Source organism: Puma concolor, chromosome B2 (assembly GCF_028749965.1).
Source record: "Puma concolor isolate L17-30 chromosome B2, mPumCon1.1.hap2, whole genome shotgun sequence".
NCBI classification, from domain to species: Eukaryota; Metazoa; Chordata; class Mammalia; order Carnivora; family Felidae; genus Puma; species Puma concolor.
Genome location: NC_141671.1, coordinates 139,310,943 through 139,338,769, shown reverse-complemented (window position 1 = coordinate 139,338,769; position 27,827 = coordinate 139,310,943). Strand labels below are relative to the sequence as shown.

The window sequence follows — 27,827 nt, the reverse complement described above, 5'->3', positions numbered from 1 at the left end:
GTACATTTTTTGCTTTGAAAGCTAGTGTAATCTTTTTTTTCTCAAAAATACAATTTTCTGGATGAGTCCCATTAAAAAATGATGAAACCTGTAAACTGAGAATAGAAATACAACAACAGAGTAAATCTACTTATTAGACTAGTGTGTGTTTTAGTTTAGGCATCAATTATAAAAAATCAATTCCAAATTATGAAGTTACCTGTTGTACAGATGTTATTTTATAAAAGGAAAACAAAAGACTAGAAAAGCACAAAATAGAAACACTCCCTTCAGGCCAAAGATGAAGGGCTGTTTCTTAAAAAAGGGTTAGAGAGCTTGTGAAATCTGAATATAGGGGACATTTTCGTCTGTGTGTTTCTTACATAATCAGCATTTTCTGTTTCTACTTACCATAACAGTGTATTTTCCATTTTTTTCATTCTGTGGAATAAAATTGAAATTCTGTTAAGTAAAATTAAAGATCAATTTTATGTTTTGGTATTTTTAAATTACGTGAAGTTGGAGGAAACGGAAGATAAAAGTTGTGGTAAAATAGTTACTCACCGTCTCCCCCCAGTGTTCTTCATGTGAACTTACATGTTTGTTTACTCGGATTCTTTCAGATGTGTTACCTGCAAGACTCTGTAGGGCCATTCTTACGTTCTTTAACATAGTTACACATTTTAGTGGCATGTTCAATTCATATTTGGACGTGGAATTTTTATTCCAGGATGTGCTATTTTAATGTAAAATATAGAACTTTTATTAAAATCACTACTTTTTTAGTTTAACATTTGACTTATGGTTAAATCTACATATTACAAATTTATGTTATACACACCACGATAAAAGAAATGACACGATAATTAATATTTTAATGCCATAAAGTTAAAGCAAAATATTATTATATAAATGAGGTCCCCTATGTAAAACTCTTTAAATAGCCTTACTTAAACACAAATTTAGATATCTTCAAATTAGTAGTACTTTGATGTATATAATTTGTATCTCTAAGTTATTTGGTTTATTATTTAACTGTTATTTACTTTGAAGTAAAGCAACTATTTTGATTATTAACATAGGTTTATATTCCTGTTTTCTACGATTTCTTGATGAGCATGGACTTGTACATAGATTATTTAACTAGAAATGAGAAATCTTAGGTTTTACTCCTGCCTCCACTACTTGCCCTTGCCAAGTTACCTCTGGGCTTCCTATGGTAATAATAATAGGGCATGTCGATGTTGTAGGGTGATGGAGAAAGCCAGACGAGATGATGTGCAAAGAGCAGTTAGCATGGGGCCAGGCTCATCATCAGGGCTTGATGAATGGCAGTGCTATCAGTATCACGACTTGTCATCATTATTATCAACAACGTATGTTGAGTGTTATCCAAATATGAAGGATTGTTATTTAGGAAATGTGGTTTCCTTTGCTTTTGCTGTTTTTGACTCGTGTCCATGTCGTTTCTGTTTTTCCTCTTCTAGTCATTTAAGCACTTCAGAGTTCAATATGAAATAAAAAGGAAACAGATCGAACATTTAATACAACCAGTACATAGAGACGGTAAATTGTCACTTGACCAAGCATTGGTAAAGCAGTCCTGGGATAGAGTGTCCTCCAGGGTAAGTTCTCTCGTGATTAATTTTACTAAGGCTTATGTAATTGAGTCAAGAACATTTTCCATCATGTTTTCTAAACAGTGATATGTCATCTGGTCCTACTGCCTCTAGCTGAGGAGGGAAAGACTTAGCCATGGGAGTTTTCCTTTAAGTTAGTGGAAGTACTGAACTTGGTTGAACAACTCTTCTGCTTTGTCTGCCCTACACGTAGTTTCTTTTTTCTGTTTTTATTTTTTGTAAGATTTTTAAAAAATTTTTATTTATTTTTGACAGAGAGAGAGACAGAGCATGAGCGGGGGAGGGGCAGAGAGAGAGGGAGACACAGAATCCAAAACAGGCTCCAGGCTCCGAGCTGTCAGCACAGAGCCTGACGTGGGGCTCGAACTCAGGAACTGTGAGATCATGACCTGAGCCGAAGTCGGATGCTCAGCCGGCCGACTGAGCCACCCAGGCGCCCCAAACACGTAGTTGCACGTAGTGGATGATGGCTTGAAATCCTGCAAGACCACCTGGGTTACTGCTCACTTTACACAACTAAATTCTGGGTTGTTTAGAAAAGGTGACTCTCCCAAGAATGGAGCCTCAATAACTTCTCTAAAGTCTATAGCTAGGTTTCATCAATAGTTAGTAATCTTTGTATATGCACGTTTATTTTTACATGCTTTAATTTAAGCAAATCTTCTAATCTGGTCTTTCATGAACCTGAAGAAAAACTGCTCAGTAAATTTCATGTTAATATTTTGCAAACTTAAAGACCAAGATTTCAAACTTGGTCACTGAAACTTCTATCACTATTGAGAATATTTGTCTTGAACTTCTATTTACTTCATTTTTATAATCTAATCTTTTCCCCACAAACTCTACCAGAGAATAGGTTAGTTCCCAAGCACCTCAACCTATCCCATCTGGTATTCCAGTAAGTTAGGAAACAGTGCTTAAGACTGGATAAAGTGGAAGGGCACCTGGGTGGCTCAGTCAGCTGAGCGTCTGACTTTGGCTCAGGTCATGATCTCATAGTTCGTGAGATCGAGCACCACATTGGGCTTGGTGCTGAAAGCCTGTCAGCACAGAGCCTGCTGTGGATCCTCTGTCCTCTCCTCTTCTTGCACTCTCCTCCCCACCCCCCCACCCCCAAAAGAATTGGATAAAGGGGAAGAAATGAAGAAATGGTTAGGGAATTGTAGTTTCATAGAAAGAATCCTGAATGTTCCTTTCCCTCCAGAGATATCTAGATGACCATGATTTTTCTGCACCTGTTCCCCTGTGTGAGATTTTAAAGGATACACAACAGTGTACCCAGTGTATAACAACTACATCCTGGAGCACGTCAGCAAACCCAGTCCTTTCCCTTTCAGCAAAAGCCAAATTGAAAAATCAGTGGGGGCTTTGTGCTACTCCTATAGGTAGAAAATTGTTTAAGTTCCCAATAATACCCTTCCATGTCTAAGGTGTATTTTGTTTCCTTAAAATTTGCTTGTAACTCTAATTTCCTCCTCATTCTTAAAGTACCGCATTCAGAACACAGATATTTTCTTACTTGATAGTTATTAAAGTAACACAAGATGATTAAGTTAAATCCTCATGGGGGCTTTAAAAGTCATTTGAGGGAATTTAAGGAATTGTCCTCTGAGAGACATTGTTTTTCTACTTTTGTATTTCAGCTCTTTGACTGGCATATACAGCTTGATAAATCTCTCCCTGCACCTCTGGGCACCATAGGTGCCTGGTTATACAGAGCGGAGGTGGCCCTGAGAGAGGAAATAACCATTCAGCAGGTGCATGAGGAAACGGCCAACACAATACAACGGAAACGCGAGCAACACAAGGTAAGAGTTCTGGTGGGGAGACCTTCCTGCACAGCAGTCCTAGTGTTGTCTGAAGACTTGGCTGTTTAGACCTTCCACTGACGCGGGTCTCCCAAGTGTCCATTCATACAGGTTCTGAAATGTCGCACATCCGTCTTCCTTGCTTGCTAACGACAGTTCCAGTAGATTTATTTTCTGAAGAATTTTCTGGGCAGTTATCTTTGTTATTGCCGTTGCTATATGTTATTTTTTGAAAGGTAAGCCCACAGACACATTTATGTAATAATGTGGTTGGCTGTTGGTTCTAGACCTCATTCCTGTCTCCGTTCTCAAAGGAAGGCAAGCCAAGCTACCACGTTTTTATGTCCTTTGCTGTGAGGGGGCAGGGGGTCAAGGGAGAGTGGGGATTTTAGAAAGTGGTGGGATTAGGCGTTGATGACTTTTATTTGCGACTTTTTTAGTGTACTGCAGAGTCAGTTGTGCTTAGTATAAATTGTAACATCTTCCTCTTTGGGTTTTGTGGGACCTAACTAAAAATGCTGTTTTTCATTAACATCATATTAACTCAGTCCTGTGTTTCGTGCAATTGAGTTTGTGTACCTCATTTACTGTCATCGTAGGGATTACTGTATATGTGGAAACCAGACAAGGGGAGGTGACCAAATATGGGCAATCTGTGGCTCACGTATATTTTCTGCCAAGATAGGAATATTTTTTTACTGCTTCAAGGAAATAGACTGTTCTATGTTCTAAACTAGACTGTAAGGCAAATTCATGACAGATTTGGTTTCAGGCCCTTCTGGGACCTTATCTTTGAAACTAGAAATGTAGAGGTACAGAGGTGGCATGGAGTTTCAGCTCTTGGCCCTCTCGGCTCGACTCACTCACCCCAGATCCGGCTGCCAAACAAAACGGATGCAACAAGATTTTGTGTTCCTGCACAATCGGTCAGGGTCCTTTCTGCGTTTATTCTTGGCCCTTCTTCAGTTGTAATCAGTCTCTCCAGATACTTTAAGTTTTGCTGTTGATCTCTTAGCCTCTCCCCTTCTCACCACCGCCACCATACACAAAACACACAGAGAACTCCTTAGAATCTGCTTCTCTGGTAAGCATGACTTTGGCGTCTGCTCCATCGGTGGAGATACACACACATAAAATCCAGTCTATACTGTCTCTGAAGATAGAGGATAAGAGAACAAGTCCCAAGATTTTTCTCTGGGACTGAATCAGGTTAAGTCTTCTTAGAAGCAGAAAAACCTGGGCTATGTCCTTGTTGAGATTCCCAGTATATTAAAAATAGGGGGAAATGCTGAGACAGGGTTACACAATAATACCGCTTCAACAGATTAGCAATTCGTTGTAACTACCACCTAATGCGTCATGTAACAGTTGAAATAGTGTGTAACTGAGGTGACTAATTCATACAAAAGAAGTTACCTTAGGGTTTAAAATCAGATGTAGAATGGGTATGGATTGTGGGTTAGATGTGCTAATGCTGTGAGTACACGCCGAGGGCCTACTGTGTGCCAGTTTTATGTACAAGGTGCCTCCAATCTAGAAGTTTGAGACACAGCATGTGTTTGTTGTTTGCATAATATACTTAGGTCTGATTTAAATGCTCCACCACAGAGAAAATGTCCAAGCATATTGGCTGTGCTATTTACCAGTTGATAAGATTTAGCGGACATGTTAATTCACTGCACACTCTAGGCTGCAGCAACACCTGCTGAACGTTGAGTTTTAAGTTGGATGCACACACGCTGTCCGTGTGTCTCAGTGATTATATGAACTGAGGCCCCTCATGACTCTCCTGGCTCCTTTGAGAGATAGAGACCCTGTGCCAACCATCAACTGTGCAGCTGGAACCACCTTTTTTACCAGAGTGTAACGAACAACCATAAATACCAAAATGAAATGGAGTAGGGAAAGGGAAGGGGTAAGAGCTGGAGAAGATGCTTATCTGAGACTAAAAATCAGAAAGGACTGAAGAGAAGGTCAGGGAATGCAATGAAGAGACAACAGGAAGCAAGCAGAGGCAAGTAAGGGCTAGGACTAGGTCAAGGCAAATCTCCAGAATGATCTGTTTACTGAGGTAGGAACTTTTACTAGGTCTGGGCACAGGTACTGAGAATAGTAGAGTCATAAAACAATGTCGTTGTTAATTATAAAATCAATTCTCATTTATTTAAGATATATTTATTAGATACCTAAATAAGATAAGCTTTGATGATGTAAGCAGTTTGAATCATTGTTGAGATAACTAAAATTCTAGTCGTCTTCAATAGAAGAATCAGCCCATCAACTTGGTATCACTACTTTGTGCTGGAATATTGGGCTGGCTTGGAAATGCAGTTCCCACTATATTAAGAATAGGGGGAAATCCTGAGATGGGGTTACACAAATAATGGAAAAAAGCACAATATAAGACTCATTAATACATAAGCAAGAATGTTTGAGAATATTGTCTACTTATCCCAGTCCAAAAGTAACTATGGCTTTTGCCATGAAAACTTAGATAGGCTATCAAGATCTCAAATTTTTGGTTTTCTGCATGGTTCACATCTTTAAAAAAAAAACATACCACATGACGATTGTCTCTTAATACATAATCAGTGTTTAAAAACATGATTCAGATAATTTTTAATTTTTTTTTGCAAAGGGGTTATTTTATAAATGGTTCTACCGAAGTTTTTTTTTTTTAACTTAACTTACATGTAGGTAGGATCATATTATTCCGAAAAGCAAGATACACCTTTACTAGCTTTTCTATTTTCCAGATACCTTAATGCATAGTTATCTAGGAAGATGACAAAAATAGTCATAGTTAACTATAATTGAGTATTCAGCTATGTTTCTGTCTTAAGTACTTTATTTTGCTAAGCAGTTGGCATGCAGGATGTGAGACAACTATTATTATTATCTTCATTTTGTCAATGAATAAACTTCAGGCAGACTGAGTTTAGGTGCTTTGCCCAAGGTCACGTAGCTGGTAGTCCAGATTGTTTTAAACTCTAAACTTAACTATGCCCGCAAAACTATTGCATGTAATACATGTAGAGTAATTAAACTTACTAGTTATTTTTTTAGTAGTAGAGCGTTGGCAAAGTAAGGCTTTTCGTCTTAAGGAATTATGAAAATAGCCATCAAACTCTACCACCTACTACCCATCCGTGTTGCGGTTATCAATCCTACATAGGTCACTTCCCCTCCTTTTTTGAAGATTTAATTTCCTGCATGACAATAAAACTTCAGTAACCCATAGATGATTCTGCCAAAAACCTGGCCTCTTAGTTTCTTGATCTCCTGTCTTTCAGTGATCCCATCCTTCCCTCTATGCCCCTGATGGGCATAAGGCATAGTCTAGAACTTGTCATCACCAGTAACTGAAACTCCTTCAATGTCTTCTTTAAGCATGTATCTCACTGTCCAATCAAACTTGCCCTGGCTCCAAAACGCACGGACTCCGTGCTCTTTAATCCTTTGATTTTACTGAGTCTCACCCTCTTCAAGGCATTCGTTCCTTTTGTACTCTATTTAAATTCAGTGCTGAATCCGCAAAGGTCACTCCTTTGTACGTACGCTAATTGTCTTGACCAGGTTTCCTTTGTCCTGTTGTCCTGATTAAAACATAACCCCGATTGAAGCCAACTCTCTTCCTAGTCCCTGCCCACGCACATGCCGCTGAGTGTGCCTGCAGAAAAACACACCCCCAGGCACGATGACTAACCCAAGTGGGTCCTTACTGCTGCCTGGCACTCCAAAGGCATTTCCCGATTCCATTGCCTCTTTATTTCAGGGACAAGTATTCCATACCTTGTTCCTTCAAATCTTCCACACCTCCTCCCATATCCTTACTCTCAGCTGGTGACACTGCTTCCTATTTCTCTGAGAAAATAGAAGCAATCAAAAAAGAATTTCCGCCAGCTCCCACGACCACATCAACCCACCTACAAGCATCTGTGCCTGAATACCCAGTCTTCACTTCTGTTACTAGGGATGAACCATCTGTGCTCTGATCTAAGACCAGCCCCTCCACATGTGTAGTGTATGAGAGCCCATCCTCCCTGCTCTTCTCCAGTAAACAATTCCTCTAGTTCTTGCCTTTTTAATTTTTTTTCTCTTTCTGCTGGATTTTTCCCACCGACATAAAGTATATGCTGTCAATCCTCTCCTCTTAGAGATTTTTTAAAAAATAAATAAAATTTAAAAAATAAAAATTGTCCTTCTTCCTCCTACTCTTGCTTCCAGCTACTGTCCATTTTTCCTCCTTCCTTTTTCAGTGAAGCTCTTTGAAAGAGTTATCATGCTCATTTTGGTTTCAGAACTGTCTTTTCCAATTCTTTCTAGAACCCATTGGGATCAAGGTTTCTCTTGCCATGCTAGTCATGTCAGGTACATGAGAGTTCTCCTTATTCCTCACTTAATGGTCAATTCTCAGTCCTCGTCCTACCTCGCCTATTAAAAGGATTTCACATAGTTATTTCTGAATCCTTGAAACACTTTCTTCATTTGGTTTCCTCATTTTCTTTCTGCTCCTCTTGCTGTGCCTTTCTAATCTTTCCCGGTCTTTGCACAAATATTTATTGTGCACTCTCTGTGTGCAAAGTGGTGTTGTAGGCATTTGTGATACACCCAGAAGAAAAACAGACCAAAATTCCTACACTCATATAACTTGCCTTCTAATGGGGGGAGGCATATAAGAAATAATAAACATAAATAACTAATAAGTAAAATTTATCTTCAGTTAGAAAGTAAAAGGACAGAGAATATTAGGGGTGTTGCAATTTTTTTTTTTTCAACGTTTATTTTTGGGACAGAGAGAGACAGAGCATGAACGGGGGAGGGGCAGAGAGAGAGGGAGACACAGAATTGGAAACAGGCTCCAGGCTCTGAGCCATCAGCCCAGAGCCTGACGCGGGGCTTGAACTCACGGACCGTGAGATCGTGACCTGGCTGAAGTTGGATGCTTAACCGACTGCGCCACCCAGGCGCCCCATGGGGCGTTGCAGTTTTAATGAGGGTTGTCAGTGAAACTTCACTGAAAAGATGATGTCAAACAGGCAAGCACATCCCCACCTCAACCCCTTTGCCCTTGCCATTGTCTTTTATGTTCTCTTTTCCTTGGCCTGAAACATCTTCCCACTGATCAGTCTCTCAGTATGTTCTTCCTTGTCTCCTTTTTTCCTTTACTGAAATGTCACCTATTAGTCAACACTTTCTTGGCCACCCCTTTGAAATCACAACTCCTTTTCCCTCTTCTCTATTTGATTTTTCTCTTAGTATTTATCTGCATCTCAACTGCTCTTTTAATTCTGTATCTCAGTTAGTGCTTGGTTTTCTATACTGTAATGTGAACTCTGTAAGGGCAAGAATTATTGTTTGTTTTTTCACAGTTGTATTCCCAGCCCCTGAAAATGATTAGAAATATTCAGGCTTTCAGAATTTTAACTGGGTCAATAACGCCAATTTATACTTACTGGGAAATTGTCCATTTGACTACATTTTCAATATTATTGCCATGAAATTATTCAAAATAGTTGAAAATATATTTTTTTTGGTAATCTTTTCTGTGCCTGTAGTTAAGCTCCTATTTTTCCCCAATATTGTTTCTTTGCATCTTCCTTCTTTCCTTAATTGCACTTTTGACACTGTTGATTTTCTTTGTTGGACTCTAACCATCTTTTTTCATCAACTTTCTTACCCAAAGAATGATGACATCACTCTGTCTTGTGTGAGAAAAGCCTGGCTTAGTAATAGAGGGTAGAAGCCAGGGAACCAGTCGCAGTAATCCAGGTAGAGTGGCCTGAACCAGGATGGTAGTTCTAGAGATGATGAAAAATGGTCAGATTCTGAATATTTTTTTAATGTTTATTTATCTTTGAGAGAGACAGAGTGAGCAGGGGAGGGGCAGAAAGAGAGGTAGACAGAGGATCTGAAGTGGGCTCTGTGCCGACAGCAGAGAGACCTATGCGGGGCTCAAACTCACAAACCATGAGATGGTGCCCTGAGCCAGTGTTGGATGCTTAACCGACTAAACCACCCAGGCACCCCTGAATAATTTTAAGGCAGAGCAATTTGTAGCATTAGATACTGATTGTGAAGAAAGGGGAGTCATATTTGACACTATGATTTTTCAACTGAGCAATTGGAGAATGGAATTTCCATCAGTTGAGGTGGAGAGACAGTGAAGCAGGTTTGGGGAAAAAGATCGACAGGTTAGTTTGGGGCATGCTAAGTATGAGAGTTCTTCACATCTAGGTGGACATGTAGAGTAGGCAGTAAGAGATAAGAGACAGGAGCTCAAGACACAGGTAGAGGCTGGAGATAACTTCAGAATCATTGGCATATAGAAGGATGTTGAAAGCTTTGAGACTAAAGATATTAAATAAGGAAGCATAGACAGAAAAAACTGTCAAGAACGGAGACCTAAGGGAATCTAATATCCAGAGATCAAAGAGTAGAAGATGAACCAGCAGAAGAGTATGAGAGAGAGCAAATGGTGAGGTGGGAGGGAATCCAACTCCTGTGTTGTCTTAGAAGCTAAGGAAAGCAACGTATCAAGGATAGGGCATTTTCAATAACATGGCCACAGCAATGCTTTTAAAATGCAAGTTTATTCATTTCACCCCTCTCAAAACTTCCCACTAGCTTCTGCCTACTTAAAATAAGCATTCCAAAATTCTTACAAAGGCCTGTGAGGTCCACCGATTGACAGCCCTTTCCCTCTCCTCCCTTCTCCCCTGCCCCCCACCCCTACTATGCTAGTACTTCTTTTGTTCCATCTCAGTGACTGAGAGAGGTGCACTGACTGCTCCCACAGCTGCATAGATTTGTCAGTTTCTCCCTATAGTCCCATCAGTTTTTACTCAATGCATTTTGAAGCTTTCTCTTAGGCATGTTCAGAATTAACATAGACACTAGTAAATTGGAAGTTTCATCCTTAAGCGATTAATGATATAATGATTTTTATTCTCAAATCTAGTTTGTCTGATATTGTTACACTCATACCAGTTTTCTTTTGTTAGTATTTGAGGGTTCTGGCTCATTAGGATTCTGAGTTTTATTGTTACCACCTTATCCAAGTTCCAAGACTCAACTTCTGCAGTCATGGTATAGATTTTTGCCCCAAACAATCAGCTTTTCCCATTGGTTTTTGCTAGGTCTGTGATCCAGTTTGGGGTCATAATTTTTAAAATCAATTAATTATTTATTTTGAGAGAAAGAGGGAAAGAGAGAATCTCAGGCAAGCTCTATGTCCAGTGCAGAGTCCTATACAGGGCTTGATCTCACGACTATGAGATCATGACCTGAGCCAATATCAACAGTCAGATGCTTAAGTGACTGAGCCACCCAGGCGCCTCAGTTTTGGGTCATATTTTAACAGGAGTGGGAGACCTAAGAGATTTTCCTTACTTCCTACAAGTGCACCAGTGAATTAAAGTCACAGACTGTGCTCAGCATCTAGCTGGTTTTTAGTGAGATGGCTTTTCAGAGATCCCAGTGACATCATGCCCACTATAGTTTCTTTATCATATTTTTAAAAATGTTTTTGTTTGTTTTGATACCTTGTAATGATATTTTCAGTTAACTAGATACTGACTATAATAAGGAAGACTTCTTAGAAGGCAACTGGACATATGGGTATTCCAATATAGTCAGAGACCCCTACTTACACATTAACATATAGTCACATAGAATAAATCGGAGCTGGGCGTGGTGATGGGTCTAAATTTGCTCTGCACTCACTTGAGTGGGTCTCAGCGAAGATCATAAGCCATAGAAATGTGCCAGGAGGTTATAAAGGAAGAAAAGAGTGACTGAAATACTCATAGCCATTAGTTGCTCTAAGACAGTCTTCTGTCCCCTGTGATCAGCTCCTGCACAGAATGCCCTCCCTCTGGGCTTGAGAAACTTGTGAATATCTGAGCAGTTACCTACAATTCCAAGCAGATCAATATATTATAATAACAAAATTTACCAGGATAGAAATAGTTTTCCCTTGGATTTTTCTACAATGCAAAAGCTAATGTCCCTCAAATTAAAAGGCACAAACACATATGACCTTTATGTGAACAAATACATATGACTTTAACATTTTAATTTATATATGAGTGCCTTCATTTTTTCCCCCTTCCATCAAATGTCTCTCTTACTTGTGGCTTTATGCTTTTTATTGCTTCTATTTTGTCCAATTAATCCACAAAATCTTCATGTGGGTTAAACTAAATGCTAATTTTAATGTATTATCCTGATGGGCTAATGGGTCTTACTATTCATTGAGTGACAAACTGCTGGGTGTTTATTCTGTTATTGAGAAACAAACTAAACTCTAGAGAATATGGCATGAACCATCTTTCATCTCTCTTTGCTTCTATATGAGAAATTGGCTAGGAATTGTGAAACACCTGTGAAGTCTTTATATGAATAAGCCTACCAACAATGAAAAACTCAGAAAACAAATAGAAATAAAATATTAAAATTTGTGTAGTTCTATACAGCCTATAAAGAATATTTATAAACATCACATTTGATCTTTCCAGTCTGATTTCTATAGGACATTCCCTGTGCTTGTTTGAAATCTTCTAACCATAAGAATATTTAATAATATCGTGATATATGACTTACTTTAGATGGCAAGCAAATTTCACTTTATAATAGTCTGCATGTGTTAGAAGTAAAATAAAAATAGTGATATATATATGTGTGTACATATATATATGTATATTTATATATAAAACCATTAAAGGGTTAAACTAGTTGTGCTTAGTGTTAAGCTTCTAAAAACTAAGGGTTAAACTAGTCTTGCTTAGTTTTAAGCTTCTAAAAACCAGTTTATTCAAAATCAAGGAAAGAGAAAAATCCTAACACATCATTGTTTATAGCAGCAACTACATTTTCCTTTGGACCATGTGCCTTTAAAATGTCTGAATACATTGCTCTGCAACTGTCTGTGTGTTTAAAAGATGCCATAATTATTAGATACAGCTCTAGCACAGGTCTTAGGAATAAGCACCGGGGCTCCTGTACAAGGTAAAAAGCCTATGAAAGGCACCAAGCCACATCTGGATGGAGCAGCACGATCAAATTGTTGAGTACATTGACTCATCGGTACAAGCTGAAAATTATGCTTCCTAGCCTCCTGTGAACATGTTTTCTCATTTTTTATTTTTTTTTTTAAATCGTGTCTTAGGATCTGCTTCAAAACACAGATGCCCACAAAAGAGCATTCCATGAAATCTACCGGACCAGATCTGTTAACGGGATCCCGGTACCACCTGATCAATTAGAGGACATGGCCGAGAGGTAAGAGAATGGCTGGTTTGAAATGAAGTGTCTTTTTTTAAAAACTCGGTGGATGTTTCTTCCATTTCTTTTCTTTTCAATGAATTGACTGTTGGTTTTTTTTTTAAACAGAGGTGCTTACATTTAGTACATAAAAATTGAGCTCCCATAACATGCTAAGAATGCTAACATCCTAATATGTTATTATTTGCAGAGAGTAAACCTGAATATCCCCACAGCCTGGAAATCACAGAAATGGTTTCTTCAGAGGCTGTATTTTTATTCAGCACTGTGAGGAACATTATGTAATATTGCAAAAACAGCTTATAAAAGAAACAGATGAGAGTTGTCTTGGCAGGGGAAAGAACTAAATTAAATACTTCAATCAATCACGATTTGCCTTTAAATCCAGAGCTAGAAAAGGAATCAGAGCCCCTGATAGTGATTGATCAGCCAGAGTTTAGAAGACTTTGTGCTTGTATTATATTTAGCACTGACGTGTAACAGGTTAAATAAGCACTGCTCTGTTACTATTAGTTACTTACATTCTGTAAATTCTCGGTGTTTTATTTCTAGGTTTCATTTTGTTTCCTCCACATCAGAGCTACACTTAATGAAAATGGAATTTCTAGAATTAAAGTACCGTCTGCTCTCACTGCTGGTTCTTGCAGAGTCAAAGCTGAAATCTTGGATCATCAAGTATGGGAGGAGAGAGTCCGTGGAGCTCCTTCTACAGAACTACATCGTAAGTCTGTCTGGTGCTTTGACAAAGAAATCAGAGGACACGTGGATTTAGCATTTAATACCTATCGGTTGCTTTGACGTTATCATTTTTATCTTGAATTTAAACATGAAGGTACCAGTATGTTAAATGGGTTTGATAGAAGTTAGTAAGCTTTTCATGGTAACCTGAAATATACACTTATATTCTTTGGAAATACAGAAAGACTTAGCTTCGTGAATCATACCGAACCATTGTGACTGGCTTTATTGCTTAAAAAAAAAAAAAAAAAAAAAGTTTTTGCATTGCATACCCATGACTTTGATTGTGAGCTCACTATTGAAACTGAATTAAAATACTTAAAGATCATCCTCACGTCTCTAAGAAAGAATCATTAGTAGTTCAGAAAATTCTGTTATCCAAAAGGGGACTGTCTAGTTTTTAGGTTATTAGGTCCAGCACGTCTCTGAGTTTCATTGCTTCTTGTGTGCATTCAGGAAAAGTAAAATTCTGTCTGTGAATCTCTGTACCAATTTAATTTTTAAAGACTATCTTATATTTTGGGCTGTCAGTATAAATAATTCTATATTTACATGGAATAGTAGCCTTGCATTAATGAAGAAATTAGGTTGTTCTATCAGTTTTCATTACATGTAATTAGAGAGTTATTTATTAAAGGTAATTTATTTCTGTTAGCTAAACATACCCCCTCCAAATTTACTAGCAATACAAACTTGTTTTCAAAGTTTATATTCATAAGGCATCTCAGTCCTGTACTTTTCCACTTGTGTTTAATCACAAATTCAAACTGATAAATTAATAAGTTTAAAATACAAATCCATTTCTAACCTGACTAGTGAGCTTTGTAACTGGAATGATTGAATGTTGATTAAAACCATATCTTTGCTGAAGCATTCTAGAACCAGAATGTATTTTGCTATATTTTGATTACATTTTTAAAGTGATTACTGAACAAGATGCATTTGGAAAATAAATAGGTTTACAGTAAAATCTTCCTGTAGGTTTACTATAATTGTCTTGGAAACATTTGTCAAAAAATGTGAAATCTGTTATATGGTATGTTTCCCTTATTCATATTTAATTGTTATGGAAAGTCATGAAAAATCTTATTTTTTAATTTCAAGCAATTACGTTAGTCTTTTAAATATTAAATTACAGACATGCATTTATATTTTTGGATTTAGTCATGTCAAATGATACACTCTGAGCTCAGTAGGTAATTATGCAGATCTGTCTTTGTTCTAGCTATTTAAGGACAGCCAATCAGACTGAAATGCTTAATGGGGCTGTTCCACCAGGTTAATGTTCTAATACAATGATGTTAGTAATTCTCTTTGAACTTCTCAGATAAAAGATATGTAAGTAGAGAGTTGTTACAATGATAAAACTTTCATAAATATTAATTAAAGAAAAACAGTACTTCTGTTTTCTCCATGAAGAGAAGTTCACTAAGCTGCTAGATTTAAACTGCTACACAACTTAAAATAATTGGCAAACTTGATAATTATGCTACACATGTGACATTTTTATGACCATTTCTGCATATTCTTATTCCGTAGTGAAAAATACCTATTTATGGCTAACCCATCTTTTCTGAAAAGGGCCTTAAAGTATTTTTTTGTTTAATAGTTTTAATAACTGGGATGTTGTGTGTTGTCCATGAGCCCAGTGTCCTCCATGTGTGATCTTCTAACCCAGTGACAACCCCAGTGGCATTTTCACATGGTTTCACTGAGGGAATCAAGCCTTTCAATGCTCAACCCACATGTTTTAGGTGGCACAGTTGGTAAGAAGTAGAATCAGGATTTGAAATCACATCTTCCCGAACAAAAGCCATGCTTAAGTACTGAACTTTTTACTAATCTAACAAAATTGGCTGTGAAAAGTTTTTTTTTTTTTTTGAACTTAAAACACCAAATAATTAACATGATCTCCTGTAGCTTAGTGAACTAAGGAGTATAGCTCATGTAAATATTAGTACCATTTAATGTTAGCTCATATCTGACAATATTTTATGCTAATATACTATAGCCTGATAGTGAGAGTTGTTATTATTTATGTTATAGGCAGCATGGTATTGGGGCAGGGGGTGGTGAGGTAGGAGAGATTGTGACATGATATTAATAGATAAAATAATTCATGTTACTAAATGGATGTTACATGGGAATGTGTTGAATCATGGTTCAGCTACTTACTACCCATGTGACTTTATAAATAACTTAATTTCTAGGAGACTTAGTTTTTCCCAAATTTTTAGTAATAATAATAATAATAATAATAATGGGGTAATAGGGGCTTTTGTAAGAAACAAAGATGGACACATATTGTTTTCCTTTCATCTCACACCCCTTAGAGCTTCTCTTATCCCTTTGGAATTTGTGAGAAAATAATTTTCTTTAGAACGGACCATTTCAAAGAGTGAAGACTTTCAAACAAAATAATAAAATCAAGTTCTTAAATCCAGTCCTTCCCTTGGTTTCTAAAAAAATTTATTGTAATGAGCCATATGCTGCTACATCATCTAATAACCAAAGTAATATGCAGGATGTAAAGGTTCCATAATTATCTCTTCCTTAGTTTGAATTCTCAATTCATCTTATTCATATGCAAAAAAATACATCATTTTTTAAAGGGTTAGAGAATCAAAAAAATGTGCTTCCTACTTACCTCTTGTACTAGGTGCTCAGGTATGCAGCTGTTGTGAGCTAAAGAAATTCTTGGAAAATATTTCATGAATGCTTGCTAATTAAATCTAGGCCACATACTATTCATAAGAGATTACCTACTGTAATATAAGTCAGGAGATAATTGTTTTGGTTTTTGCTGTCAGAATTGTTCTTGACATGGCCATGTTTGTTAACACATGCTTCAGTTTTACTATGGAAGAAAGAAGATCATTCTTTTTCATAAAAGAAGAACTCTTAGAATTGTGGCCTATATGAATGCAACATAAGTAATGTGAATTTTTTTATTATTTGTAATTATTTTATCAATGTAAGTAGGCGATTCTGTTAAAACCTCTTCTCAAAGATGATTTTTAAAATATTAAATTACCTGGTTCAGCTCCATTCAAGTGAAATCAATAAGTGAAACTTATTTATTATCTCTACATTGATCTTCCACTAAGTAGAAGAGTAGAAGTTTAGTATCTTCCACTAATACTTTGAATTTAGTGGGATAAAGAGGTATCTTAATTTTCTTGAAGTGCTATCAACAATAACATGGCTTATTTGTTGAACTTGATATCCAAAAAGTAAGCCTTATTTTGAAAGAAATAAATTAATCCCATTATTATTTTAAGTATACTTTTGTGTTTACACCCTTCTGAGAGACTGTCCAGATAGCTCCTGGTGAAAAGGAGATTTAGCAGTCCTCCTACCAAAATGATATTAATAGATAAAATAATTCATGTTACTAAATGGATTTACTCTGTATTTGTTCTCGTGTTCATTCTTAATTAATTTGTAAACAACTCTAGGAAAGGCATATTTAATTAAGTCTTTCTGTCCAGACAGGTGCAATTTCCCATTCTTCTGACACTTAGAACAATTGTTTTTCCATTAGCTTCTTGAAATTTGAGCCAAAAATAAATGGAGACTATTTTTTAAACATTGCCAAATATATTTATCTCTTCAGTGGTCTACAGTGTCTTACAAATTAGTTGTAACTTTCTTTTTTTGATCAAATTATGGTATGTTCATTTGGTTAAATTATGCTAAATTTAAATTACAGTAAGTTACTCTTCCCCTAGTTGGAGAACAGGGAAGGTTAATGAAGTAGAACAAAAGGCTGAAAAATTAATTAGCCAGACAACTATTGTTTTACTTCATTCTCAGACAAAAATAATACAGCCTATTAAGTTACTGAAGTAAATATTCATCATGGAATCCTTCATTCCAAGTAACTCAGAGCTTTCTCTATTCACTCTATTCCTGAAGAATAATTAATACATAAATAAAACATTTTATAAGCATAAAATGCTATGCAATGTGTTATGTATGTAATGCTTTTAAGTATTATCTTGCAATATGATAAACATTTATCAATGAAATTGAGGGATGTCTGTGAAATTTTTTGTGAAGTTTTAGATCTGCACTCAAACATTTTGCATCTCCATATTAAGCATTCATCGGCATATTACACTGGACTTCAGCTGGTTTTTAAAGGCTAATTTGCATTTTATAATACACTAATCAAGTATTTTAGAGGATTCAAATCAGAGGAACTAATTATACTTAATAGAAATTAAAGAGCCTTTGGTGATATGTTGTTAACTATAATTGCATTATTTTTTGGCTTTATAATAGCAGGACCAGTCTTTGAAACAGGAGCTATTTCATATTTCCTGGAGTTCACAATAACATTTACCTAAGGATTTCTTGTGCGCTCTAAATTTTACATGTCAGTTTGTAAATTACTATTACTCTAGTAATAGTAACAGTAATAGTAATATGTAATATGTAAATTACATACAGGTATAGATACATATTGTCTGTAATTTTTAAAAAAATTAATGTTTACTTATTTTTGAGAGACAGAGAGACAGAGCAGGAGGGAGGGCCAGAGAGAGAGAGAGACACAGAATCTGAAGCAGGCTCCAGGCTCTGAACTGTCAGCACAGAGCCCAACACATGGCTTGAACTCACGAGCCATGAGATCTTGACCTGAACCAAAGTTGGATGCTCAACCAACTGAGCCACCCAGGCACCCCAGTAATTTTTGTAATTGTAGATGAGATATGTGATTATTTAAAATTTTTCTACTAGTAAACATTTTTGTACTTTCTGTTTTGAGGAAAGTGTGCACTGTGCCATTTATTTATAATCTAAGTTCCTCAGAGCCATCTTTCACTAGAATTAATGTCCAAAGAGCCACACAATCCCACAGCTAAAACACAGTTGGATACTAAAATGTTCTTCCAGATTTAGTGCTTTCTAAATGTTAGCCCCAGGTTGTCTGGAGAAACTTCAGTCTGTTCTAAAAACAAACCCTTGGGTGGAGAAGAAATAGAGTATTTTCTCAATAGTGCTGAGTTAGAATAAAAGTGTGGAATCCGTTTATATTCTCAGAATAATCAGGTTATTTTATGGCAGTTGATTTAATTTGATATATTTTTTAAAAAGGTTGAGGTTGGTAAATTTGGGCAAAATATCCATATATGTATCCTGAAGAAACTGACTTCAGTATTTCTACATATGCCTAGAATTTGCCATCTTCTAACCATTACCCCTTTCTAGTCTTTTATAGAAAATAGCAAGTTCTTTGAACAATATGAAGTGACATACCAGATCTTGAAACAGACAGCTGAGATGTACGTCAAAGCTGATGGTTCAGGTAAAAAACACTGACAGAATTTGTTGCGATGTTGAACGCAGTAGAATTTAGAACCTACAGGTTTCTGTGTGATCACATCATTTTTTGTTTTTTCCCTGAAGGATCTTTTTATGACCATGCCATTGGCCTGGAGAGCACATATTGGATTCACATATTGGATTCAGTCCCCTTGAGTTTGTGCAATGCCTGTCTAACCTGTGTAATAATGGTGTGTGTGTGTGTGTGTGTGTGTGTGTGTGTGTGTGTGTGTGTGTGATGCACCTGTGGTCTTCTGAGAAGGGGCAAAAGAAGTGTTCAGTGTCTAAACTGTGATTTTCTAACCTATTTGCAGTTCTGCGGATTAAGTGAAAAAAACAGTAACTTGAGTATCATTATCAAGTAAATGAAAACTTAAGTTAGTGTGGATACACAAATTGTAACTAACATATGTTGGCTTCATTTTGTAAATATATCTGTCATATTGAATCGAAAATGAACTGTAGCATTTGTGATCAATACTATATATGTGAGCATCTCTTTGAGTACATACAAAATGTGAACAAATATATATGTCATTTATTGCATCCCACTTATCAAAAATTTTAAATATATTATCACCTCTAATCTTTGTAAAAAGCTGTGAATATGGTATAACACATCCCCAGCATTTGCTGAGTAAAATTCTAACATTTCATCTGTTAACTTCATAATCTGAAGAAGAATTATAAGTGCAAACCAGTATATAGACCATAGAAAAAAGGTTTGGTAGATTTCGAATAAAAAGTAAGGATTCTATTTTGGTTGATCTGTTCTAGTGGAAGAAGCCGAGAATGTGATGAAATTCATGAATGAAACCACAGCCCAGTGGAGGAACCTCTCAGTAGAGGTCAGGAGCGTGAGAAGCATGCTGGAAGAAGTCATCGCGAACTGGGATCGATATGGCAATACTGTGGCTAGTCTTCAGGCCTGGCTGGAGGATGCTGAGAAAATGCTAAATCAATCAGAGCATGCCAAAAAGGTAATGTCGCTTCCTACAAAAGAAACTGAGTACACACGAACTTAGAAATGAGTCTCTCACAGCATAGTTCTCTAGAGAGTGTTATATCTTTGCAAGTCTGACTCAAGAATCTTGACTTGCCTGAAAAACTGTGCCTTCAGGTTAGTAAATTCCTTTAGGCCAAGAAATGCATTGCTTTATAGGAGTTATATTAAAACAGTTCCCTATCTGATCAGTTCAGTGTTTTGCTTTTGTGTTCAGAAGAGGAGGAACCGATGGCGGGACACCCAAACCCAGTGGGCAACAGAGGTCGCTATACTCACTATAAAGTCTATACTTGAAAGGCTCTGACCTCTGTGGATTTCCTAATTGAAGAGAGGATAACATAATACTGACTCTGTATAATGACACATGCCAGTTGAACATCTGGGCCATCACGTTTTTGTCTCTTTGGATATTCTTTTTTGCATTTTATCAACCCTCAGTCAAAGGTCTTATTCTGGGCAAGAATGATCTTTTTCCTTCGATTCCAGGTGTGTATGTGTGTGTTCAAGAGTTACTGTTTTGCTTTAATGTCACTTACATTAAAATATCACATAAAATGGATTTATTATGTACTTCTTAATGGGAATCTGGCATTTTCCCATGAAAAATTAATTTATAAGTACAAGATATTAAAATGCCAGGCTCCCATTAAAAAAGTATAGTAAATACATTAGAATTAGTGCTTACTGTCCAAGATCAGTTCTTGTGTGATTGCGTTTTGCGAGTAGATGCATTGTTTTTAAATGTTTACCACTCTGTATTTCACACAGATGAAAAATTCTTGTGTAGCTGAGGATGACAAGAATTGTATACCCATACAGATTTTGGCTTTTCTGATTAGACTGACAATGCCCTAGTAGATGTCATATGTGTTAATTTCATCCAAGGGAATATAACCACCAGAAACAGAAGTGTTCTCATCTATTTATGTGGGAAGTCCTCCCACACATGGTTTTATAAAATAGATTTTGAATTCTCTTTGGTATTCTTGGTTTATACTGTGGTGTATGTGTATAAGTATGTACAAGCACACATGTATTAACTTGAAATCAGCAGAAGACTGTTTCATTGTCAGGGGAGTAACTTTAAACGAATAAAAAAGGATGTTACTGTATTCAGTGTTCCTGGCCCAGATATTTAATTCAAAAATTGTTTTCAATGGTTTATATCCATGATTGTTAATTATCTTCATGCACGATATTCAGATTTTAAAATCAAAGGTAATAGGTCAAAGGTTTATTTATAATCCACAAAGAAAACTATACATTAGTCTAAAATGTTGTACCTTTTATATGACTCTGGCACTGGTATTTACCAGCCTGAAGACTGTACAAGTCCTTTACACAACAAAAATTCATTTTTTTATGTGTAAAATAGAAATGACAGGAAATGGTCATTACGTGTTTGTTTGTTTGTTTGTTTTTGTCTTCAGCAAAAGATATGGCCAAGCCGTTCTTATAAAACGACACTCAGCATTTCTAGCTATTTTTCAACCTCTCTATTGAAAATTGCATTTGGAAAAAGAACTAAGATTTACCTTAAAATTTGCACAAGTTTAGAACAAAGATATTTCACATAGTCTGGTTACTTCCGTATCATTTGTTGAGTTTTGGTTTGTGGCTTACAGTAATGTGCGTCATTTATTGTTTAGGATTTTTTTCGAAACTTGCCTCACTGGATACAGCAGCACGCTGCCATGAATGATGCTGGCAATTTTCTAATTGAAACATGTGATGAAATGGTTTCCCGAGATCTTAAACAGCAATTGCTATTGCTCAATGGACGGTGGAGGGAGTTGTTTATGGAAGTCAAGCAAGTATGTCTTTCAAATCTATGTATGCTTAGAACATGCATGTGTTACAAACATGCTGATAAACAGTCCGTTTAGAGGCTGTTTTATTGTTGCAGCATGGACTTATTTAGGCAGAGTGCAGATGTGTTTGGAACTGTTATGTTTATTTTGGGTCCTTTATTCTTTCCCACTTACACATTACAGAAATGTATACTTCGGTTAAGGATTGTATTGACATATGGGGCCTCATGTTTGAAATCATAATTCTTCACTTCTGTGCTAGTTTTTTTTTTTTCACAGTAATTGGACTTCCTTCAAGTGTATCTAAAATAAGAATCAGGAATCAGTCTTTCTTACCATATAACAATTCTAGAAAGTATGTAAATGTGAGGGTTACAGGCTCCCAGAGGTCGGGCTTAACTGATTTTCCATGTTGTGCTTCTCCCTTTCCTTAACAGTATGCTCGGGCTGATGAGATGGACAGAATGAAGAAGGAGTATGCAGACTGTATTACTGTCCTGTCTGATTTTGCAACTGAAGCCCATAAGAAACTTTCTGAACCCTTAGAAGTCTCTTTTATTAATGTCAAGTTATTAATTCAAGACTTGGAGGTGAGGGGGTTTCTGGACAACAAAGTGAAAACCTGAAAACCTGTTCTGTTGTGAAACGAAAGATCATTCATGTTACTCACATGGTTGCAAAGTTTTCCTGTCTCCTTGGCACCCTTTTGACATGTGTGCATATCCTGATTTGCACCTCAGAATTAAAGATTGCATTTAAATAAAAAAATTTATTTGAATTTTTTAATGCTCTATTTTTTTAAAGGTTAATTTATTTGAGAGGGAGAGAGAAAGTGAGTGAGCATGAGGAGGGAGGGGCTGAGAGAGAGAGGGACAGAAGGTTCAAAGCCGGCTCAGCGCTGACAACTGTGAACCCAGTGTGGGGTTCAGACTCACCAACTGTGAGCTCATGACCTGAGCCGAAGTCGGAAGCTCAACTGACTGAGCCACCCAGACACCCCTCTGTTTGGATTTTTTAAAGATATGTTTTGACCATACAGTAACTTCAAAATAGGTTTTTTTTTTTTAATTCAGAGATTTTTTTTTTACAACCAAATTACAAAGGACTAGGAGAAAACAGGAAACGTCTACATCCAACACCTCTACATAAATGCCTCTACTCTAACAAATTTATTAAATGAATTGTGCTATTTGCATATTTTGAGGACCTTGCAGCTCTCAAAAATGAAGTAGTAGAAGAATATGTAATGACATGGAAAGCTTTTCTAATATACTGTTGGGAAAAGCAAAAAACAATATCCCCTTTTTTTGTGTAAATATAAAAAAATGGGTGTAAGCACACAGAGGGGGAAATGTTCATGATATAGTGATGGATGTTGGCTCTGGTTAGCACTGAGTGAGAAGCCTGGAAGTAACTTCAGTTGTCTTTTTCTTATTATCTCTAATTCATAAATTGTCTACAATGACCATGTGTTGCTTTTTTTAAGATAAGGTAAGTTGTATAATTGTTAAGGTCAGAGGAATTGCCCCAAATTAACATGTATTTACTTGATTTATGATGTTTACATACTACATTCACACATATATTTTGGAAGTGTAAACTTGATGCTTACTTAAGGATTTATGGTTGCTTTTAAAGGAAAGCTTTTATCTATTTTTAATATGATCTTACCAATATATAATATATTAGCAAAGAAGGAAAGCAATAACTGGAATCTCCAAAAGCTTCTTACAAGTATAGGATTTCATACAGTACACAATTGATTTTTGTTCAGCCTTCTGCAGAATTCTGAAATTAAAAGGAAATGTACATTGTGGTAATGTAGCTGTTTCAATGGCTCCTGCAGGACATTGAGCAGCGGGTGCCTGTAATGGATGCTCAGTACAAGATGATTACCAAGACCGCACACCTCATTACCAAGGAGAGCTCCCAAGAAGAAGCCAATGAAATGTTTGCAACCATGTCTGGGCTCAAAGAACGGCTAACCAAGGTGGGAAAATATGTTAATGCGAGGGGCCAACACTGCCTTGCGCATGCCTATACCTCCTCCGGCCAACACACTCATGGGCAAAGTCTTTACCTGTTAAGAGATCATCCTTTTGTTGTTTATTGGGATTCTTTTTTTTTTTTTTTTTTTTTCAACGTTTATTTATTTTTGGGACAGAGAGAGACAGAGCATGAATGGGGGAGGGGCAGAGAGAGAGAGGGAGACACAGAATCGGAAACAGGCCCCAGGCTCCGAGCCATCAGCCCAGAGCCCGACGCGGGGCTCGAACTCACGGACCGCGAGATCGTGACCTGGCTGAAGTCGGACACTTAACCGACTGCGCCACCCAGGTGCCCCGGGATTCTTGATTTAGTAACTTTGCCATTTAGGAACTTGGTCATGAAGTTTAACAAATGAAACTATGGAGCTGATGTCAAGTAATACCTCTGTTAATTTGGAAGTACTAGGAGGTTTATTTTAATAAAATCGATCGGTCTCTTCTGGAGAAATAAGGGGTCAGTGAAATGTCATCCAACAAGGGGGGAGATAAGGAAGAGGAAGGAAGAGGAAGAGATCATACATTTAAATGAGAAAGAGTTCCCAAATGTCCTTTTTATTGAGGTTTATTTGACTGTTCTAAGAGTATTTATGCTATTTTCTGTGTGAATAGCCTGGAACGTGGAAATTCTGCTCTCTTCAGCTCATGGAGCTCATCTTAGACTTAAGATATATACATTTGTGCCACCTGTGTACAGGGAACCCAGTGAACACTAAACACCAGCCATAAGACTTTTCTGTTCTATTGGGGGATTTTCCTTAAGAGCTTTGGAAGGTTCCATTGGGATTTCTTATCTACCTGAAGTTGAGTTTTATGCAGATGGTATTGTTTGCATTTCAGTAATTAATTTTTAATAGGAGGTGGGAGGTAGTATAAATGAAGAGGAAAATTTTGTAATGAACAATTGAGAAACAGAGGAAAAGACAGCAGAAAAACCTGTAATTTAGGAGAGAACAAGCAGAAGGAGAATAACCCACATGAAGTCAGTAGTGGGCAATTAATGAAAAGAGGAATAAATGAGATAAGTGGAAAAAGGAAGAATCATGGTATTGAAAAAAAGAGAACACTTCATTTGCCAAACTGACATATATTAGAATGTTAATTTGTAATTCTTTTTATTTTTAACATTCAAGTTAAATGTTATCTGTAAAGATTGGGTACAATTCAAAGTCAACGTTACTGATTTGATAACCTTCAAACAGCTTTCAGAGCCATATCTTGGGCTTGCACATCTTAGCCGAGGCCAAGTTTAATGATTTAAGGTGACCTGTGAGAAAGCAGATCCCACCTTTGAGCACATCTAAGTCATTCTGCTTTTTTTTTTTTTTTTTTAATTTTTTTTTTCAACGTTTATTTATTTTTGGGACAGAGAGAGACAGAGCATGAACAGGGGAGGGGCAGAGAGAGAGGGAGACACAGAATCGGAAACAGGCTCCAGGCTCTGAGCCATCAGCCCAGAGCCTGACGCGGGGCTTGAACTCCCGGACCGCGAGATCGTGACCTGGCTGAAGTCAGTCACGACTTAACCAACTGCGCCACCCAGGCGCCCCCCTGCTTTTTTAAGCTACTGCTTCAGTTGTAGCATCTTAGTAAGTTTTCAGCTGTATCTAGGAAAGATTTATAAAGCACACTGACTTTTAATTTATTTTTACTTATTTTGATGTTTATTTACTTATTCTGAGAGAGAGAGACAGAGAGAGAGAGAGAGAGAACATGAGCAGGGGAGAGAGAGAATCCCAAGTAGGCTCTGTGCTAAGCCCAACATGGGGCTCTGTCTTACAAACCGTGATATCGTGACCTCAGCCAAAATCAAGAGTCAGATACCTAACCAACTGAGCCACCTAGGCACCCAGAAACCAACTGATTTTTATACGTGTTAGCAGATTCTCTTTTGTTCAGAATCATTTTAGAAAAGCCGTGTTGCAGTAGATCAGTAGCTTTCTTTTGGTGAGTTTACCCTTTAGGCAGTGTATCCGAGAGCATGAGAATATTCATAATTTAAGAAAAAAGAGAATGGTCTATTAACAAGTATTCCATTTCCTTTCGTTGGTTCCCAAAAGCGTGAATAATATTTTGGGAGCAATTCTAAGTAAAATGAGTGGGGACAGGAAGTTCTTAGAGAACTACTTGATCCTGCATTCCAACATGAAGGTGTTAAGACAGAAACTTTATGGATCTCTTGATCTCCAGGAACGTATGGCCTCATCGTGAAGATCAAGCTGATATTAATACAAGTGTAGGGGCACCTGGGTGTCTCAGTGGTTGAGGATCCAACTCTTGAGTTTGGCTCAGGTCATGATCCCAGGGTCATGGGATGGAACCCCGTGTTGGGCTCTGCGCTGAGCATTGAGCTTGCTTGGGATTCTCTCTCCCCTGCTTGCACACTCTCTTTCTCTCAAAAAAAAAAAAAAAAAAAGTAATACAAGGGTATAAAATAACAGCATTTTTTAAGAGACAAGTGACAGATGAGGCTGGGTCAGTTCAGACTAGGGAGACATCCCCTGGCTTGGGAACCTTTGTAAATAAACTGGTACATGACTTGTGAGCTTGGGGTGGGTAAGATGATTGGCAGAGGGTCGTGACACATGTTGCTGGGGGAGTTAGGGAAGCACAAGGCCTGTCTGGGAAGAATGAGTCAGCAAAGTTACAGGTCTGTCTGGAGTTTAGGGTTCAAGTTGTAGAGACCTTGAAAATAAAGTTGGAAAGTCAGTCTAGATAATGTCATTCGTAACGATCTCAGGTCAGGTTTTGAGGCCAAAATGAAGATCAGTTGCACAGTTTATGAGGGAGAATTCGATGCCATCTGGCTCACTAACAGCCTCGTTTAGATGGGAGGGTGCCATCCAGATGGACCCTTTAGATGAATCTTCCTGGGAAAATTCTGTGGCATTTATTTGTCTCAGTGATTGAGTAGTATTGTGTTTTTATATCAAAATGTAACAGTAAAAGGAAGTATCATTAAATAAGAGTCTTTGGAGATCTGCAAGCACCGAATGACGGCTTCGCTGAAGAAAATGTTCTCAGAGGTGTGAACAGTGCCCTGAGCTTGTGGTACTTAGCGGCGTTTGACGGAATTTTTGTTTTTGTCTTTTTAAAGGTCAAAGAATGTTGCCCTCCACTCCTTTATGAGTCTCAGCAGCTGTTGATCCCATTGGAAGAACTGGAAAAGCAGATGACGTTCTTTTATGACTCGCTTGCGAAAATCCATGAAATTATGGCAGTTCTCGAGCGTGAAGCACAATCCAGTGCCCTTTTTAAACAGAAACATCAGGTAAGGGAAAGTCCCCGTGAGGAGACATGGTTATTTTTAAAAGGCGTTTAGTGGGACTGAGGTGGTGCCCACAGTGGCAGGAATTCAGTTAGGGCAGGAGACATTTTTCTAGAGTAGCGCTGGCAACTCAAAACAAAAATACACATCTTGTCCAAAGATGAAAACCCTGTCCACTAAAGATAAAATAAAATATCTATCTATGTAAATTTACATAGAGATAAAATTTTTATAACCAAATTAAAAATTGTATGTATTTAGATATATATAAAAGTAAACAGTTGCATTCTATTTCTATCCAGTGTCTATAATCTATGTCTTTTTTAAATCTTTTTTTTTTTTTAATGCTCATTTATTTTTGAGAGAGGGCGACAGAATATAAGAAGGGAAGAGACAGAGAGAGAGGGGGTCACAGAATCCGAAGCAGGTTCCAGGCGCTGAGCTTTCAGCCCAGAGCCTGATGCGGGGCTTGAACTCACAAACTGTGAGATCACGACCTGAGCTGAAATAGGACGCTTAACCGACTGAGGCACCCAGGTGTCCCTATAATCTGTGTCTTAAGGTTTTCTTTGCCTCTGAGATTATACAATCATAAAGTTCTGGGAATGTGTTTGGAGTGATAATTATTTTTCTTTGTCTCAGTTTTAGTAAGCAGATCTCTCTGCAGAACAGCTTCCCTCTCTTGAAGTTAATGGACTTGTTTAGGTGGTTTATTACAAATGACCCCATCCATCAGAGGAGGGTGAAACTTAACGGGCAAAAGGTTTGCCACTGCCTTCATTGAAAAAGATTCCTGGAAGGAAGGCAGCATCACTTAGTAGAAAGAGCCAAGAGTATCTGAAGTGTCATATAGATATTCGGATCATAGATCTGATGTAACAAATTACAAAGCCTTGATTAGCTTTTATGCTTAAAA

The 27,827-nt window shown here is 37.3% G+C and overlaps 1 protein-coding gene across 18 annotated transcripts in view; it reads left to right on the top strand.

The window, feature by feature from the left end:
• Window positions 1–27,827, top strand: part of SYNE1 (spectrin repeat containing nuclear envelope protein 1) — a 480,528-nt gene that overhangs the window by 147,309 nt on the left and 305,392 nt on the right. For 17 of the 18 annotated variants that reach the window (XR_015251658.1, XM_086708164.1, XM_086708163.1 and 14 more), the window contains 10 exons: window positions 1,467–1,604; window positions 3,263–3,427; window positions 12,597–12,709; window positions 13,265–13,433; window positions 18,668–18,764; window positions 19,559–19,761; window positions 21,437–21,601; window positions 22,036–22,188; window positions 23,445–23,588; window positions 26,741–26,914. Coding sequence is in view for 17 of the 18 variants with exons in the window: in XM_086708164.1 (XP_086564290.1) it covers window positions 1,467–1,604; window positions 3,263–3,427; window positions 12,597–12,709; window positions 13,265–13,433; window positions 18,668–18,764; window positions 19,559–19,761; window positions 21,437–21,601; window positions 22,036–22,188; window positions 23,445–23,588; window positions 26,741–26,914 (1,521 nt within the window). In the remaining variant the exon portion in view is untranslated. Of the gene's footprint in view, window positions 1–1,466; window positions 1,605–3,262; window positions 3,428–12,317; window positions 12,494–12,596; window positions 12,710–13,264; window positions 13,434–18,667; window positions 18,765–19,558; window positions 19,762–21,436; window positions 21,602–22,035; window positions 22,189–23,444; window positions 23,589–26,740; window positions 26,915–27,827 lie in introns of those variants that run through there. The other variant, XM_086708167.1, reaches the window with a different exon arrangement.